The 15,763-nt window shown below is 40.0% G+C and overlaps 1 protein-coding gene and 1 long non-coding RNA gene across 4 annotated transcripts; both read left to right on the top strand.

Moving 5' to 3' along the window:
* The first annotated feature begins 5,725 nt into the window (after positions 1 to 5,725).
* On the top strand, positions 5,726 to 8,165 carry LOC103718810 (cyclic dof factor 2). Its single transcript, XM_008807795.4, has 2 exons — positions 5,726 to 5,981; positions 6,637 to 8,165. Exons 1-2 carry the CDS (start codon positions 5,862 to 5,864, stop codon positions 7,900 to 7,902), a joined length of 1,386 nt encoding a protein of 461 aa, XP_008806017.1. The 5' UTR covers positions 5,726 to 5,861; the 3' UTR covers positions 7,903 to 8,165.
* Positions 8,166 to 14,149: 5,984 nt separating this feature from the next.
* LOC120111556 lies at positions 14,150 to 15,651 on the top strand. Of its 3 annotated transcripts, XR_005512762.1 has the most exons (4): positions 14,160 to 14,416; positions 14,534 to 14,601; positions 14,697 to 14,797; positions 14,920 to 15,651. It is a non-coding gene; the product is annotated as an uncharacterized LOC120111556 (long non-coding RNA). The 3 variants fall into 3 exon arrangements; XR_005512761.1 differs by having other exon boundaries at positions 14,150 to 14,416; positions 14,694 to 15,651; XR_005512760.1 differs by having other exon boundaries at positions 14,156 to 14,416; positions 14,697 to 15,651.
* The last annotated feature ends 112 nt before the right edge of the window (positions 15,652 to 15,763 follow it).

Genomic DNA, 15,763 nt, shown 5'->3' with positions numbered 1-15,763 from the left:
GGGCATCGATTTTTTCAATCTTTTTCATATCACTTTCAAAATTATTAGTAACTAGGAAGGATCATTCGTCCACTCGAGAAAGCTTGGGACGAGTTCCTTCTCGCATAGGTCTAAGGACAATCTTATGCCCATTTTTGGTAAAGGCATAAGTATTGTCTCGACCTCTATGGATGGTGTTCATATTGAACTGCCAAGGTCTGCTTAGAAGAATGTGGTAGGCGTTCATATCCACTATATCACATAATATCTCATCTTCATAATGTTTTTCAATAGAAAAGGAAACTCTACAGTGCAAAGTTACCTTGATTTCACCAATATCTTTAAGCCACCTAATTTTGTAGGGTGTCGGATGCGTTTCTATAGGAAGTTGGAGCTTTTCCACCTAGGACTTGGAAGCAATGTTTTCACTACTTCCACCGTCGATGATGAGGTCGCACACCTTTTGGTTCATGGTGCACGTGGTTCGAAAGATACGATGCCGCAAGAAGTCAAGTTTCTGACATGGTGCGTACATCAATCGTTGCACCACGAGGGAGAGAGCTTCCCCATCATCCTTGTAGGTGATAGACTCATCATCGTAGCCCTCCTCATCTAATGCATCATCATGTCCCTCATCAATGTCGTCGGCTTCGGCGAGATTGGTTATCGCTCGTTTTGGGCATTAGTTGAATAGGTGCCCCGGTTGATTGCACTGGTAGTGTTGTGGGCCTGAAGGGTCCGAGCTTAGTCCCACATCGGATAGGTAGCGGATAGGTCTGTTCCTTAAGTGGAGGGGGGTACCTCTTTCTCTTAGGAGACGCCTTTTGTGGGGCAAAGCCGTGCGTTGGGAGGAGACTATGAAACCCCCTTCAAAGCGGACAATACCTCCTGGGAGAAGCAGTCGCTTCCGTTGCCTAAGCTTGTGTGCAGACTAACATTCTGGGATCCGGGGCTTGACCTCGGCCTCATCATTGGTGCTTTCGTTGAGAGCCCTTCACCCCGGAACAGACCTTTCCACTAGGGGGTATGTTGTGGGCCTGAAGGGTCCGAACCTAGTCCCACATTAGATAGGTAGCGGAGATGTCTGTTCCTTAAGTGGAGGGGGGTACCCTTTTCTCTTAGGAGGCGCCTTTTGTGGGGCAAAGCCGTGCGTTGGAAAGAAACTATGAAACCCCCTTTAAAGTGGACAATACCTTCTGGGAGAAGCAGTCGCTTCTGCTGCCTAAGCTTGTGTGCGGACAAACATTTTAGGGTCTAGGGTTTGACCTCGGCCTCATCAGGTAGCATTTAGTTTCCCGCAATGGAGCATACGAGTTGGTGGAAGGAATCTGTGTCGCATTGTTTTCTCCAGTCGACTTGGATTGGTGATTGTCAGGCTCTTTGTTCACAACGGGTGAGGCCTCTCAAAGAGGAGCATTTCCTTTATTTGGGATGAGCTTGCTTGTTGAAGTGGTTGGGGTGCCTCGTCCATAGGCGGGGCCCTTTTGGGTACCCCCTCCAATTGCTTTTCGGCCTTTGTAGCTAGTTGGACCGCGTCGTGGAGACTGTAGACCGGTTGGAGGTAGACCCTATCTTGGATAGGGAGTCGGAGTCCACCCACGAACTGAGCAACTTCTTGTGCTTCTGTCTCCTCCAAGTTGTTGTGAGTAGAGAGCCTATAGAACTCGGTGATGTAGTCATTGACAGGCCGTGACCCTTGTCGGCAATTTTAATATTGCTGGAAAAGGATTTGGTCATAGTCAAGAGGAAGAAATCGGGCTCATAGCATCTTCTTCATTCGTGGCCAGGAACGTATGAGTCCTTTGTCTTGTCGCATGTGGGAGATTTGTAGTTGCTCCCACTATGCCAAAGCGCCTCCTTTAAGCTTGTAAGCTACAAGCTTGACATTCTTTTCCTCCGGGGTCTCCATGTAGTCGAAGAAGCGTTCGACCTTTGCGAGCCAATTGAGGAAGTCCTCGATGTGTAGACGGCCATTGAAGGATGGAAGATCTACCTTCATATGGTAGTCCCTCTCATTGCGGCCTCTGTAGTGGTCACTATCTCTATAAGGGTTACCGCCACTATAGCGATTGCCATCACCATAGCAGCTGTCTCCACCCCCGAAGCAGTTTTCACCATTGTAGGAATTGTGTAGGGGTTCCTCATTGCTAAAGGAGTCGTCGTAGGATGTGCGCAGAAGAGGACGAGTCGCGGGCCTAGGATGAAGTTGGCCAAGAGGAGGAAGGGAAGGTTCGTGTCGTTCTCTGCATCCAATATTAGAAGTTGAATTCTCGTGACGAATTTGCCTTCCGATGTTAGGAGCAAGTGCTGGAGTAGAGTCGTCGTCATGGATTTGAGCAAGTCCAATGGCTTGGGTTATCATCACCAAAGCTTCCTAGATTTTATCCAAATCTTGTTGCATCTTTCGTTAAGCCGCACCGAGGGTTTCAACGGTTAGCACTCTCGGAGTACCGTCCGCGGAGTTGGAGCCCCCCAATCCATTGGTGGCACAGGCCATTGGAGGGAGAGTGCCTTACTCTGATACTACTTGACGCAAAAGAAGCAGGTCGAGGCGAGCACGTCGCCTTCGAAGAAGGATGGAAGGGCAAGAGCAAGCACGTTGCTCTCTTGTGATCACACCAAAAGAAAATTTGTGGAATAATTTGATTACTCAAAACTTTAATGAATCCAATACAAGGAGTGGGGCCTTTATAATTCTAGAAAAATAAAGCATAATTTTAGAAAAATAATTTTAAAAATGCTGAAAAGATTCAGTAGGCTGACTGAAGCAAAATTTTAGAGCAATAATTCTAAAAAAGATGCTGAAAAGATTCAATGGATTGGTTAGCTTTTCCTTCTTTGGCTGGATTCTCCAAACAAGATGCGGCTGAGATCACGGATAGGAGATTTGGAGTGGATGCCTTGGTTGGCTTTTCTTTCTTTGGCTGGATTCTCCAAATTTGGCGCAGCTGAGATCACAGGTAGAAGATTTGGAGTGGACGCCTTAGTTGGCCTTTTCTTCTTTGGCTAGATTCTCCAAATTAGGTGCGGCTGAGATCGTGGGTAGGAGATTTGGAGTGGACGTCTGCATCATTAGTATCAAAATAGTGCTTAGATATATGGAGATGCAATGATATATGATAATTATATGTATTGATCCTATACTTCTGGGTATTTGCTAGGCCTCATAATGAGTTTAAAGAAGTTTTAGAAAAGCAAGTTTATATATATATATATATATATATATATATATAACAAAAAAATACATAGAAATTGGGGGGGGTGGTATTCTCAGATAAATTGGATCTAGTTAATTTACTTTGGATAGGCCTTTTCCCCATTTCTCCAAGAAGGAAACCATATTTGATGAATTAGTTTCCATAAAAAGGAAACAATCTATTGCACTTTCAATAACAATGCCCCCTCCCCTCTGCTCTTTTTTTTCCCCTAAAATATTCTACTAGATTAACAAATATCTTTTTTAACCCTAGATTTTTAAAGTACATGCTCTTAAGAATGAGTTGTCAACCGTGTCCACACTTTTTGAATTTTTTTTTAACTTCTTGCTATGCTTCTAATTACGTGTTGATCGATTTTTCAACAAGAATGTAAGTCATAGAATAATAGGGATATGCATGCAGGATAGATTTTAATAATACAGGATCAATTACTTACTTTATTAATTAACATAAACTAAGCGGAATGAAGGCATAAAAACTTAGCTTAGTAGATTATTAGTGATCAAACTTGCCATATTATCTTGCCCGAGGGATCATTAAATCCATTCATTAGCTTAGCTAGCGTGCCAAATTATGGTGATTAAAATTGCAAAACCATCTTAATTTAATGCCGGAACCTCATGCTCTGTTATTTGGCATCGAAATGCCAAGCCAGATCACGTAAGGACTTAAAAGGACTTGGAGGAATCTCCATAAAAAAAGAAATAAAGTACTTAAAAATGACGCGTGGAGACCGTTATCCCTTTCACACGTCCTGAAAGACCTCAGAGGCCTAGTCACCTTCAAATTGTCGTCGCGATGTCACCGGGAAAAGGCCAGGAACGAGACGTGTCAGCCTTCAATTTCATCAAGGCAAAGGTATCTGAGCACCAGCTTGTATTAAGGCACACGTGTCGCTCATCCTCAAGATCTTCTCTCCCAAAGGCTCCTAGCGTTAAACACGTGTCCTGTTTGAGGGGCACGTTCCATTCCGGTTGATATATAATAGAACGGGACGGTCGGGGTGGCTGATTTGCGAGCGTCGGTTTGGCATTTGCTTTACCTTTAGTGATGGGCCCACCGAAGATCCTGCCGCGTGGCAGATAAGGAAGCGCTATAGGAAAACAAACACCTCATCTTGTGCAGGAAGGAGTAAAATAGAAAATGACATGTCCTCAATTGTGAAAAAAATTATTCAGATAACTCTCTCTCTCTCTCTCTCTCTCTCTCTCTCTCTCTCATATATATATATATATATATATATATATATATATATATCAAATCATGCCAAGTAAAATTTTATTATTATATATATATATATATATCAAATCATGCCAAGTAAAATTTTATTATCTTTATTTGATGGAAAGTGAAATGGTATATTTCCAATCTTTTCATAACATAATTAAAAAATTTTGACTTGATATAGCCTTCTAACATACTAGTAGATAATTGGTTATAGTTATGTCTTCTATAACTAATTGTAAGGCTAAGGGTCAAAAAAAAAAAAAAAAAAAAAGGTTGATACATTACCAATCATAGTTATGCAATTTTAGGGAAAAAGAATTAAATTTGGCATTACAAATAATAGCAAAATGAGTATTGCTAATATCCAATACTTATCTTTGGTTAATTTTGGATCCTATCTTTTGTGGTTAATTGAATGGATATACTATGAAATTTGATTATCTAGTGGCATCACAAAAAACTACATTTGGAATAATCATCTTATTCCAAAAAGAGTCATTTTGCTGCTTTACAACTTTCTTTGGCGCTTTTTGAATTGGTTTCTTTGTAGTGTGCCACATGGTAGAGCAATAAGAAAAGAATGTGGCAGGCAAGTGATCTTTTAAAATGAGATTTATCATTTATAAAAATAATACTGTTTTAATTTAAAGTTAGATCACTTCACTTAGTAAGCACATAGAGATATAAAAACTTTAGTGTCAACACATCAATATCATTTAGTCTCCCTATGTAAAATTATATAATTTCTGAACAAAGAAAAGAAAAAAAAAATCCCCATCTCCTAGACTCGCTTGTTCAAATCAAACTGCAGTTCTTATCATGAAATTTGACAAAACAGTGTTCAATATCGTAAAGAAGAAAAGCCATAAAGCATGTCAGAACAATGTTATAGTTAAGAAAAAGTTTAGTGAAAAAAAATAAAAAGGTGGGGTGGGGGAGAGCAACATTTTGGAGAAGTTGCTGCTTACTGGGTGATGATTCGGAACCAAGGAAAGTGTCTTACTTTCCTTCACTCCCTTAGAGCCAAGAGGTAAAAGAGACATGATTCTATCACCCCAAATACACTCCAAACTCATAAAGTTTCCAGCACAGTGATGACACCAATCCAATACTCAGTTCCTACAAGTCAAGCGGGGAGTCTATTTTTGACGTTCATGTAGGACCGGGAGAGGTGAGAAAGGGCAAAGAGAATCAAATAACGCCCTCCCAGGGCCACAAAGAAACTTGTGGCTCAGAATCCCTTTCCCCTCTGCTGATGTGGCCCTCCCCCTCGCCCCCCTCCCCGTTAAACCCCAGGACGGGGCGGTAGCCGAGCACTCCCCACAGCCAAATCCGCAGAGGAAAACAGAGAGAACACCAAAAGAGAAACAGAGTATTCGAGCAGAGATAGATAGATAGATAGATAGAGAGAGAGAGAGAGAGGAGCAGGAGGAGGAGATGGCAGAGAGCAGAGACCTTGCGATCAAGCTCTTCGGGAAGACGATCCCCCTGCAGCCAACCGGAGAGTCGCCGCCGGTCTCCGGTGGCAGCGAGGAGAGCGGTGGGAAAGCGGAGAAGGTAAATTACTTGCCGGTGGTAGTGTAATGAATAGTCTACTTACCATGAAAAAAAAAACTCAGTTCTTTTTTTGGGGTTTGTCTGGAGTTCGTTTGATTAGTGATTTAGAATTATTCAGAGTTATATGGTGCTGAAGGGATTTAGTGGATTGCTCTATGGGGTTTGTGCAGTCGCGTTTGCAGGGAATTTGAGGTGGTGCTCTGTTTTGGACACAGAGGTTGGGTTTTCTTCTTCTGGGGAATTTTTTTGTTGTCAAATGTTTTGGGAGATGATCACTGATGGTCGTCGTCAAATTTTTATCAAATATTTCTTTCACTTCCTCTAATTATGTCGGAGTTTAGTCTGCTTTAACGACTTTATGAAATGAGATTTTTGTGTCGTGAGAACAGAACAAGTTGCATAAAATTCTGGCTTGCCATGAGGATTGATCATCATAAATATTGGAAGCAGTTGGACTGTATACATACACTTCTCTAATATCTGCTTAATATGGATTCAACAACCATTGGATACATTCCGGTGTATAGATTTGTTTTGTTTAAAGTGATGCTTGCTTTCAACTTAAAACTCTAAAACTAGGCATGTACTTTTTAAAACTTCTGAGAAGGGACATAGAATTTACCAACATATCTAACAATAAGCTTTGAAATTTCAGGATCACAAAGAAGCAGCTACTCCAGAAACCAAGGACCAAGACATGGAATCCCCAGATTCAGAAGAGAAGAGTGATCCTCCAACACCTACAGCAGGCGAGACTGATAAACTTTCCTCTGGCAATCAAGAGGATACAAACATGAAGGATTCGACACCCAAAGAGCAATCAAATGAGACAAGTAATTCCCAAGAGAAAGCACCAAAGAAGCCGGACAAGATCCTTCCTTGCCCTCGCTGCAGTAGCCTGGACACCAAGTTCTGCTACTTCAACAACTACAACGTCAACCAGCCAAGACACTTCTGTAAGAACTGCCAGAGATACTGGACCGCCGGCGGCACCATGAGGAATGTCCCCGTGGGAGCTGGTCGCCGCAAGAACAAGAGCTCCATCCCCCACTACAGACACATAGCCATGTCAGATGCCACTCTCCAAGCAGTTCGATCTGATGCTATGGAAGCAATTCACCATCCTCCCATAAAACCCAATGGCACTGTCCTTAGCTTTGGCTCCGACATGCCTCTCTGCGAATCAATGGCCTCTGCACTGAACCTTGCTGAGAAAAACATGAAGAACTGCACCCGAAACGGGTATCACCAAATGGAAGAAAAGACGGTTCCATTGCCTTGCCGAGCGGAGAACGGAGATGAGCACTCCAGTGGATCATCGGTGATGGCACCAAATTCTAAACAGGAGGCAGCCAAGACTAGTTTGCAGGGAGTTCCAGCTCCAATTCCATGTTTTAATGGAACTCCATGGGCCTACCAATGGAATCCAGCTGCTCCTCTCTGCACTTCAAGCTTTGCTATTCCATTCTATCCTGCCCCAGCTTATTGGGGCTGTGCAGTCCCTGGCTCTTGGAGCTTTCCATGGCTCTCACCTCTAGCTTCTTCTCCTCCTCCTCCTAACAGTGGCTCCCCAGGATCAGGACCCAATTCTCCCACCTTGGGCAAGCATTCAAGGGATGGAAATATACTGAAAAGCAGCAATCTGGAGAAAGAAGATGGCCTCACACAGACCAATCAGGAGAGGTGCATCTGGGCTCCTAAAACATTGAGGATCGATGACGCTGATGAAGCTGCAAAGAGCTCTATATGGGCTATGATCGGTATTAAGAACGACAAGGCTGGTGCAGTGAGTGGAAGAGGCATCTTCAAGGCCTTCCAGCCAAAGGCAGGCATCAAGAATCATACGAACGAGACCTCCCAACTGCTGCATGCCAACCCTGCAGCTCTGTCACGGTCTCTTCGCTTCCAAGAGAGCTCATAGAGGAGCAAAATGCTGAAGTTTTGTAAATTTAAGATGACTACTAGTAAGGAGATGGAGCCATCTCGGAGTGGTCTTTCCTCAGATGTAACAATAAGAATTCGCCATCTTCACCTAGCTATGATGGTTTGTTTGTTTGTTTTTTTTTTTTTTCCTCAACGTAAATAGCTGATGAGTAGCAGAGAGGTAGATTGAGGAGACTGAGATATGCACTTGTACATAAATAACTTAGCCAACTTGATCAAAGGGGATGTTCTTCTCTACAACCTTCATGTTTTGAATTCTGTAATCTTCACTTGCTCTACTCACCAGGATGTCTAACTGACGGCAATGGGCAATTCTACTACTTAGGCCTACTTGGATCAAACACCAGTGACAAGTTCTGGATGCTGGAAATGGAGAAGATAGAAATAGGACCAAAAGCTCAAAAAGGATAAAAAAAAGGTCAGATACTGCCATGTTTGCCCTGTATTGGGATATGGAAGATACTAGGATGGCAGGATTAATCACAACATGCTTGTTTTGAAGCATGGAAGAGACCAGGGTGGCAGAAGTAACCCCCTTCTACAATGCCTTGAACAAGGCACAACAGTTCTACAAAAGGTACACACAGGGCTGGGGAAAAAGAGAAAAGTTTCTTGTAGGCCCCACCTCTGAGGATAGAGATGAATTCCCACCACAAAGTGAGAAGCATTTTTTTTTCGTTTGTCCTTTCCAGAGTCTGAGTGGACTGCAAGCAAAAGTTGAAAGAATGGGACGATAGCAATAGGGCGCTTTTTTGGACTAACAAAGAGAAAACATTACTCTAGGAAGAAAGGGATGCTGGACCTATTCCTTAATGCCAAGTCTACAACTGTAGGGTGAATTCAGAACTTAGAGCAACATATTCTGAATTGAAAAATGGCTAGATTCATCACCGGAGAGAGGAGAAAAAACCTCACCTGCGTAGCAGCCCTCACCGGACCTTTTTTTCACTAGGGAATGTTCGATGCAGGTAGAAATTTTGCTCATACCCTTCCCTACCCGTAGGTTACCCTACGTGTGAGTACGTCACCCCGGTGCCACCTCAGTGCCAGCTGGATCAGATAGCGTTCCCACCGAGCATGTTCAGACGGAGGGCATCCGGTCTTCAACCATCTTGAAGATATGTTATTTCCAATTGCCTTGCATTTTAGGAGGGAGCTTTTGCCACCCCACTCTCTCTCTCCTTTTTCTTTTTTGTGAGAAAAGCATCTCTTTGTCATTTTTTTAGCTGTACGTTTTGAATCCCTTGTTCCATTCTTATCATGTTTCTTGCCCTCTCCTCCTTTGAATAATATCCTTTTGATCAACTTGATGCAGATTTCAGATTCTCTTGGGACTTTGAATTACTACAAACATGCTGTCAAGTGCATTTGATTCAATCTACTTCCATAAACTAATTAGTTAAAACAATGATGCTTTATATGTACATTTTTTTAAAAAAAAAAAAGATGCTGAAAGACAAATCCAACTCGCACATCTTCAAATATATAATTACCAAACCGACCAATATAAGAAAATGTTAGTGGAGGTAGAAAGGTTCCTTTGTCAAAGGGTCGGTCTATAAGTTTATTGGCACAATTGATTTGCCATTTGTATGCTCTCAGTTACCATCTCTTATTGCCCTTTAATATGTTCAGCTCTACTAAATTCCACTTGGACTAAGTTTTTTAAAACTTTTGATCGCCATCTATGAACCGGCTGACTGCTCTAGGATTTCTAAACCATCATGTTTTGACCTCAAAAAAGTCTTCATATTTGAGTTTCAGTTAAAGGATATGAGTCTAGTGAAGAAAGAGTGGACTGTAAGTAAAATTAGATCAACCTTTTCATTTTTTGTTTGGGTAACGTGGCTTAATTACACAACTCAAGAGTAGATACGACCAGAAGAATCGGAGAATGAAATATAATGGAGTGGTGTAGCGGTAGATGCAATGGAAGCCCAAATCACTCAACTTGAATGGTAGCTGACTTTTCATCTGAAGATGACAGGGATACTTGGAGCTCCTATTCTTCCCCGTATAGGTATGCGATGATACCACTGGTATTCTGGGAGCCCCCGCCCTCTAGTTCTCTCAAGGTGAATTTCAATGGTAGCGTAGCGGAGGGTGGTAGCAGATATGACGTGGGCTTTGTGATCAGAGACCACGACTCCAGATTGATTGTGGCCGGAAGCCGGCGCACATTTGATGGATTTGTCCATGTGGTGGAGTTGTACGCGGCATGGGAGGGTCTTGTATATGCTAGAGTACACCTGGGTGCCCGACGGATTCTTCTAGAGGGTGACTCGACCACAGTACTGGATTCGCTGCCGACAGGCCAGGTCGGACTTGCACCCATTACTCCGAGACTTTCGGAGCATGGGGGAGGAGTTAGATTTACTTCGGGTTTCGCATGTATTTCGGAAGATGAACAGGGCTGCGGACTGGGTCTTCTCCTATACAGCCCACAATTCTGGTTTTGTATTTTGGGGTCCCTCCGATCATGTGCCGTAGGTATTAGATCGTGTTTTGCTTTGCGATAATTCTGAGCTCTCTCATCATTGTATGTAGTGAAAAGCCGGTTTACCAAAAAAAAAAAAACAAACAAAAGATGCCACTTGATCCACCACATCATTTACTTCTTGAGATATATATTTAACTTCAAAGGTCTCCGAAGATGCCCAATCTTCCATAATACAATATGCGATCAAACTGACGACAGACAGGAAGTCTCCTGACCCTTTCTCTTTTGAACCTTGAGTACAATCTCTTTCTTTCTTCCTTTCTTTTTTTCTTTTTGAGAAAGCCAATGAACACAATTTTTATTTGATTCTTTTTTCTTTGATAAATCATATTTCAATATCAGACAAGGTATGCACGATTGATGATGATTCGATCCGAAAAAAAGGAAGAAATTCCTTCAATCCATGCAACTTGAATCTTTTTTTCAAAAAAATAGAAAATATAACAAATAATGAAAGTAGGGTCTAGATTCTTTTTTTTAATTATTAATGAACAGTAAAACCAAGTTACAAAGCTTTTATTCATACTAGTGAGGTTTGCTTTTACACTTCAATTGAATATTATATGGAGAATTTAGGTCCATCGGAAGTTTGAAATATGATTTAGTTTTTTGATATGGCGGATTTTGCCCCTAAATCCTATTCAGTCACCCATGTGGTAGTCAAAATACTCTACATCGAGTCTAGTAATCTTTTTATAGCAAATATTTAAACTCTCATTATAAATTGTATCTCCTCAATAAATCTGAATATTGATCTAATCAAGTGCGTGAACAGATGAAAAATTCGTATAATAAGAGAAGCAATTTGAAGATGTGGCATATGACAACCTACGATCCAATTAAAGCCATAGAAAATTGAACTTTAGAGGCCAAGAAGAAATATTCATATATTCAACACAAACCTAAACAGTCATATGGACAATAGATTAATTAAAGAGATACGAAAATAACAGATGAATGCTAACCATGCAACCGACGATTCAATAAAGTATAATAACGCCATTAGTTATTGAATATAGAAGGAACGAACATATGAACAGAGCGGTGAATGATCTTATGCTATTTTAGACTAACTACAAATCTGTAGTTATGTTTTGCTCCACATTGAAATTTTTCTTTTTCTAAAAAAATGTATACAACCTACGTATTTCAACAGAGTTTTGTGATATAGACTCAATTATTTGGACAAAACTAAATGCCATGGAAACTTGATAAAATACTTTACCTGGTCAAAGGAAAAAAAAAAGACTCCATTGTTGACATGTGGTGGTGGTTGGCACACAGAAAAGAAAGCTATAAAAGTAGCACCGAAACATCACCAATATAAACCCACCACTAAACATTTTCGAGTGTCAAACCATGAAGCACACCACCATTTTGTTGTACTGTGGAGGTCAGAGTCTGTTGACTTCGAGGACAATCCACTTAGTATTCTGCGCATTCTCCTGTCATCAACTCATTGGAAGCATCATGTTGGAGTGAAGCACTCAACCTCAAAAAGAGTCCACTTCAGTAAAGCAATGAGTGCACTTTCCCATCAAAGCTAACAGAAAGTGGCGAGGGAGGCCCGAGTGACCTCATTAGAGGGGCTAGTGGAAGAGGAAATATTAGCAACTTAGGTGCGTGGAGAAAGGGAAGGGGAAAAAAAAAAAAAACTAGGAACATTGCCCCTGTCCTTTTAAAGTTTGGTTTATTAGCTAGGTGGAGAAGAAAACAAAAGATAAAAGGAAGAGGATGACCTAACCATTATGGAACTTTTATAATAATGTTTAGATATGTTGTTATGTGTTCAACAAGGGTCCCATGAAGTGTTACTTCATATAATTTAGCATGTTTAAATCTTGCATATGTGTCGAAGTATGATTGGGCTTAATAAATTTTGTAAATGAAGCCATCTTTGTTATCAGAGATGTCAGAAAGATAGCTCGCTGCTACCTAAGATGGATATATTAAGGGAAACTTTATTTCAGCCAAAGACGCTACCAAGCACATCTTGTGGTAGTTGAGGTAGGAGAAAAATCTGGACCATACTTAATTAACAAAGTTAAGAAATTAAAGGAGTTTAAAATGCTTCATTTTGGATGACTCTCGCACAAGTGATGAAAGATGTCGGTCAATCTGTAAAAAATTTATATTCCAACAATAAAAAAAAGGCATGGAGATATCTTCTTCCTCGATGCACTTGGATTTCATAGATGCATTTGACTCTTTATCATGTAATTTACATGAATAATTGGATCTAAGTCTGGTATTCTAGAATTCTATGAGTTATATATATACACTATTATAAAAATAAGAATGCTTACAATTTAGAAGTCGAGCATGAAAACTCTCTAGATCATTTAGGTGAATGGATTCAGATTACTGTTCCACTGCTCTCATTGGTGTTAAATTTGAGCTTGACATGCTTAATCATGTGGGATTAGGCATCTGTTTCAAATCTTGCATGTGATTAGTTTTGGGTCTGAAGAGAAAACTTGCAATTAAATAGGAACATTTGCAAAATAATGAAAGCATGATCAGCAAAAGTTTGGCATGCTTTCATGGAAGGCATCACATGCACAACGTCACCGAGCACTGTAAATAAAACCATTAGCAACTTGATAGCATAACATTTATAATGCCGACAGCATCCACTAGCCTATAAATCTAAGAATTTACGATATAGTATATTCAATATCTTAAAATGCAGTGGATATTACCGCTATACGCCCCATACGAGATGCATATGTGATCTCATGGCCACATCACATTGCCTATATACAGTACTATACATGGTAATACCATATAAGGACCAAAATGATAGTCCATTCACCGTTGTCTCGACATATATGTGGTATATTTTAGTATTTTACAGCTACATCTGTAGGCCCATTGCATATACAACCTACTCTTGTGTAGAATTATGCAGGTGAAGTGGACTCAAACTTATAGTTAAATTTGAAGTAAGTTTCAGGTGGACATCAATAAGTGCTAATAGTATTAAAAAATATTGATTTTATCATTCTTGTTATTTCACTATCCTTAATTATGTGGTCCCTTGACTGCTGCATTTTGCAGCTATTTTTCAAAACAATGGTTTCTTTTTATTTTCCCATTCCTATATTTGAAGAGAGTTGGATTATCAGGTCCACATTTTTTAGAAAATATTAAATAGAAATAAAAATTAAAAATAATTGAGAATTAAAAATTAACTTTCAGTCTATATTGAACTCTACCAATGAACTCCATTAGAAGAAACATTCTTGGCAAATACCAATGGTTATACCGACACATATGATACACTATATACCACTATCTATCAAAAGATATCAGATCAATATGGATATCGCTTCCCATATCTGCTACCAATATTTAAACCTTGTCTAAAATTTTTACATATGCATGTATATACATACATACCTACAAATATATATATATATATATATACATATATATAGTTTAAATTTTTTATAATATCTGCTACTAAAACCCGCATTCTTTCAAAAAAATAGAATACATATAAATATATATTATATAAGAAAAAGAAAAACTTTATTATTATCTATGGCAAGCAGATGCATCAAGCTATCACCCTTCCACTAGGCGAACCTCTTCATTCACATTTTTTTTTTTTTTGCTACAACAGATGATTCACAGACTTTTAATATGGATATATCCAAGAAAGCCAAAAAAAACAGTAAGTCTTGGAACGCTCTAGACAACTCTCTCTCTCCAATCCATAGTGCCTCCCAAGTAGGGCAAAAGTGGTTTGGGAGGCGGACTTGGGAAACAAATGTGCTGCCATCATGCCATTAAGAATATACAGTCCCCACCACTAGCTAGTGGGCGGTGGCCGGCCACCGTGACAGAAATGGAGCAGAGAGGTACTGTAACGAAAATTTGGTGGAGGATTCTTGTGATTCTAAGAACATAGGAGGGATAATGGACTGGTGTCGCTTTCTCTCTCTTCTTCTCATCTCAGTCCTCCTCTCATCCTCCCTTTTTCAAGGTGATTTCCTCCTCTCTCCTTGTAGTATATCCATACAAAAGTTTCTTTTTCTATTGAGTCCTCTTCCTTTTTTATCTCAGAAAGAAATAACTCCTGTCCCTTTTCTGCTGGGTGCAGTAGGATTTGGAAAAAGGATTGGAATTCTGAGGCCTGTTGATAAAGGAGGGTATCCCTTTGAGCCTGAGGTGGATTTCTTCTTTAGTTCTTTTATTTAACTAGACTAGAAGCTTTTTCTTATCATTTTTTTTTTTTTTTTGTGGGGGGGGTGTTCCCTCAGCAGGAAAGATCAGGAAGGGAAACGGTGGACATGGAGATGGACTACAAGGAACCCGGAGCCAACACCAACCCAAGGAGTGGAGACCCCTTCAACCCCCCACCCAGGTCACCAAGGCCTTGATGGCCTTCCTGTTTACAATTAAAATTAAGATATAAATCTGTATCTATATATATAGCTATGGATATTCCTCTCTTCCTGAGGATGTACCAATGTCTATCTTGTACAGTATGTGATCAAGTTTGTGGAGGAAAGCAGAGGTTTTGCTCTCAGGATCCATTGTCTAAGAACAGTTGATGTAATTCTCAGGTTGGAGATATGGAGATGAAGAGAGCTTTACAAATGGGCTTATGATGTTCTACTTTTATGTAAGTATTTCGTGATGGGAGTTCCCATCTTTTAATATCAAAAAAATAAATTGACGAAAGAAAAAGAACTTAGAATTGGCTGAAAGTGAGGTGGCATCTTCATGGAATCTATTAGCAACAAGCCGAAGAATTGAGTTAAGATGCAGACTATCAATTATATTTCTTTTAGTTAGGAAGTGAATATAATACACCTTATGCTTCTCATAATAATTTCATTTCACATTATTCAAAATGAAAAGAATCAATGGTAATGTGGCTCAGATGCAATTACTTCAGAGCATTCCTCTAAGTTTCTGAATAGTAATGTTCCACAATCATAGCAAGAATGAGTCAGAGTCAGCTAATAATTGAGCCTTACAGAGATGGAAAAGCCAATAATGAAGCAGGGACCTGATCCCATACTTTCTGTGTTCCAAAGTATAACACTGTTGATCTAGCTTGGATAAATTCACAAGTGTTGTACATAAGATTTTCTGTTTAGAACTTTCAGTGGTGGCATGACAGAATATTCTCCACATCAAAGTTGTCAAACAAAGATTTCATAAAATAATGCAGGCAATCTGATACTCCTAAACAATTTAGTTTTCCTCAAAGATGCTATGCATCACGATGCACTTGTCCCATGCCGATGCACTCTAAGATACCTTATCATAGCCTTTTTTTAATATATATATATATATATATATATATATATATATATATATA

Source organism: Phoenix dactylifera, chromosome 8, assembly GCF_009389715.1.
Source record: "Phoenix dactylifera cultivar Barhee BC4 chromosome 8, palm_55x_up_171113_PBpolish2nd_filt_p, whole genome shotgun sequence".
NCBI classification, from domain to species: Eukaryota; Viridiplantae; Streptophyta; class Magnoliopsida; order Arecales; family Arecaceae; genus Phoenix; species Phoenix dactylifera.
Note: the sequence above shows the minus strand (reverse complement) of the source record. Positions and strands in the feature narration are given on the sequence as shown.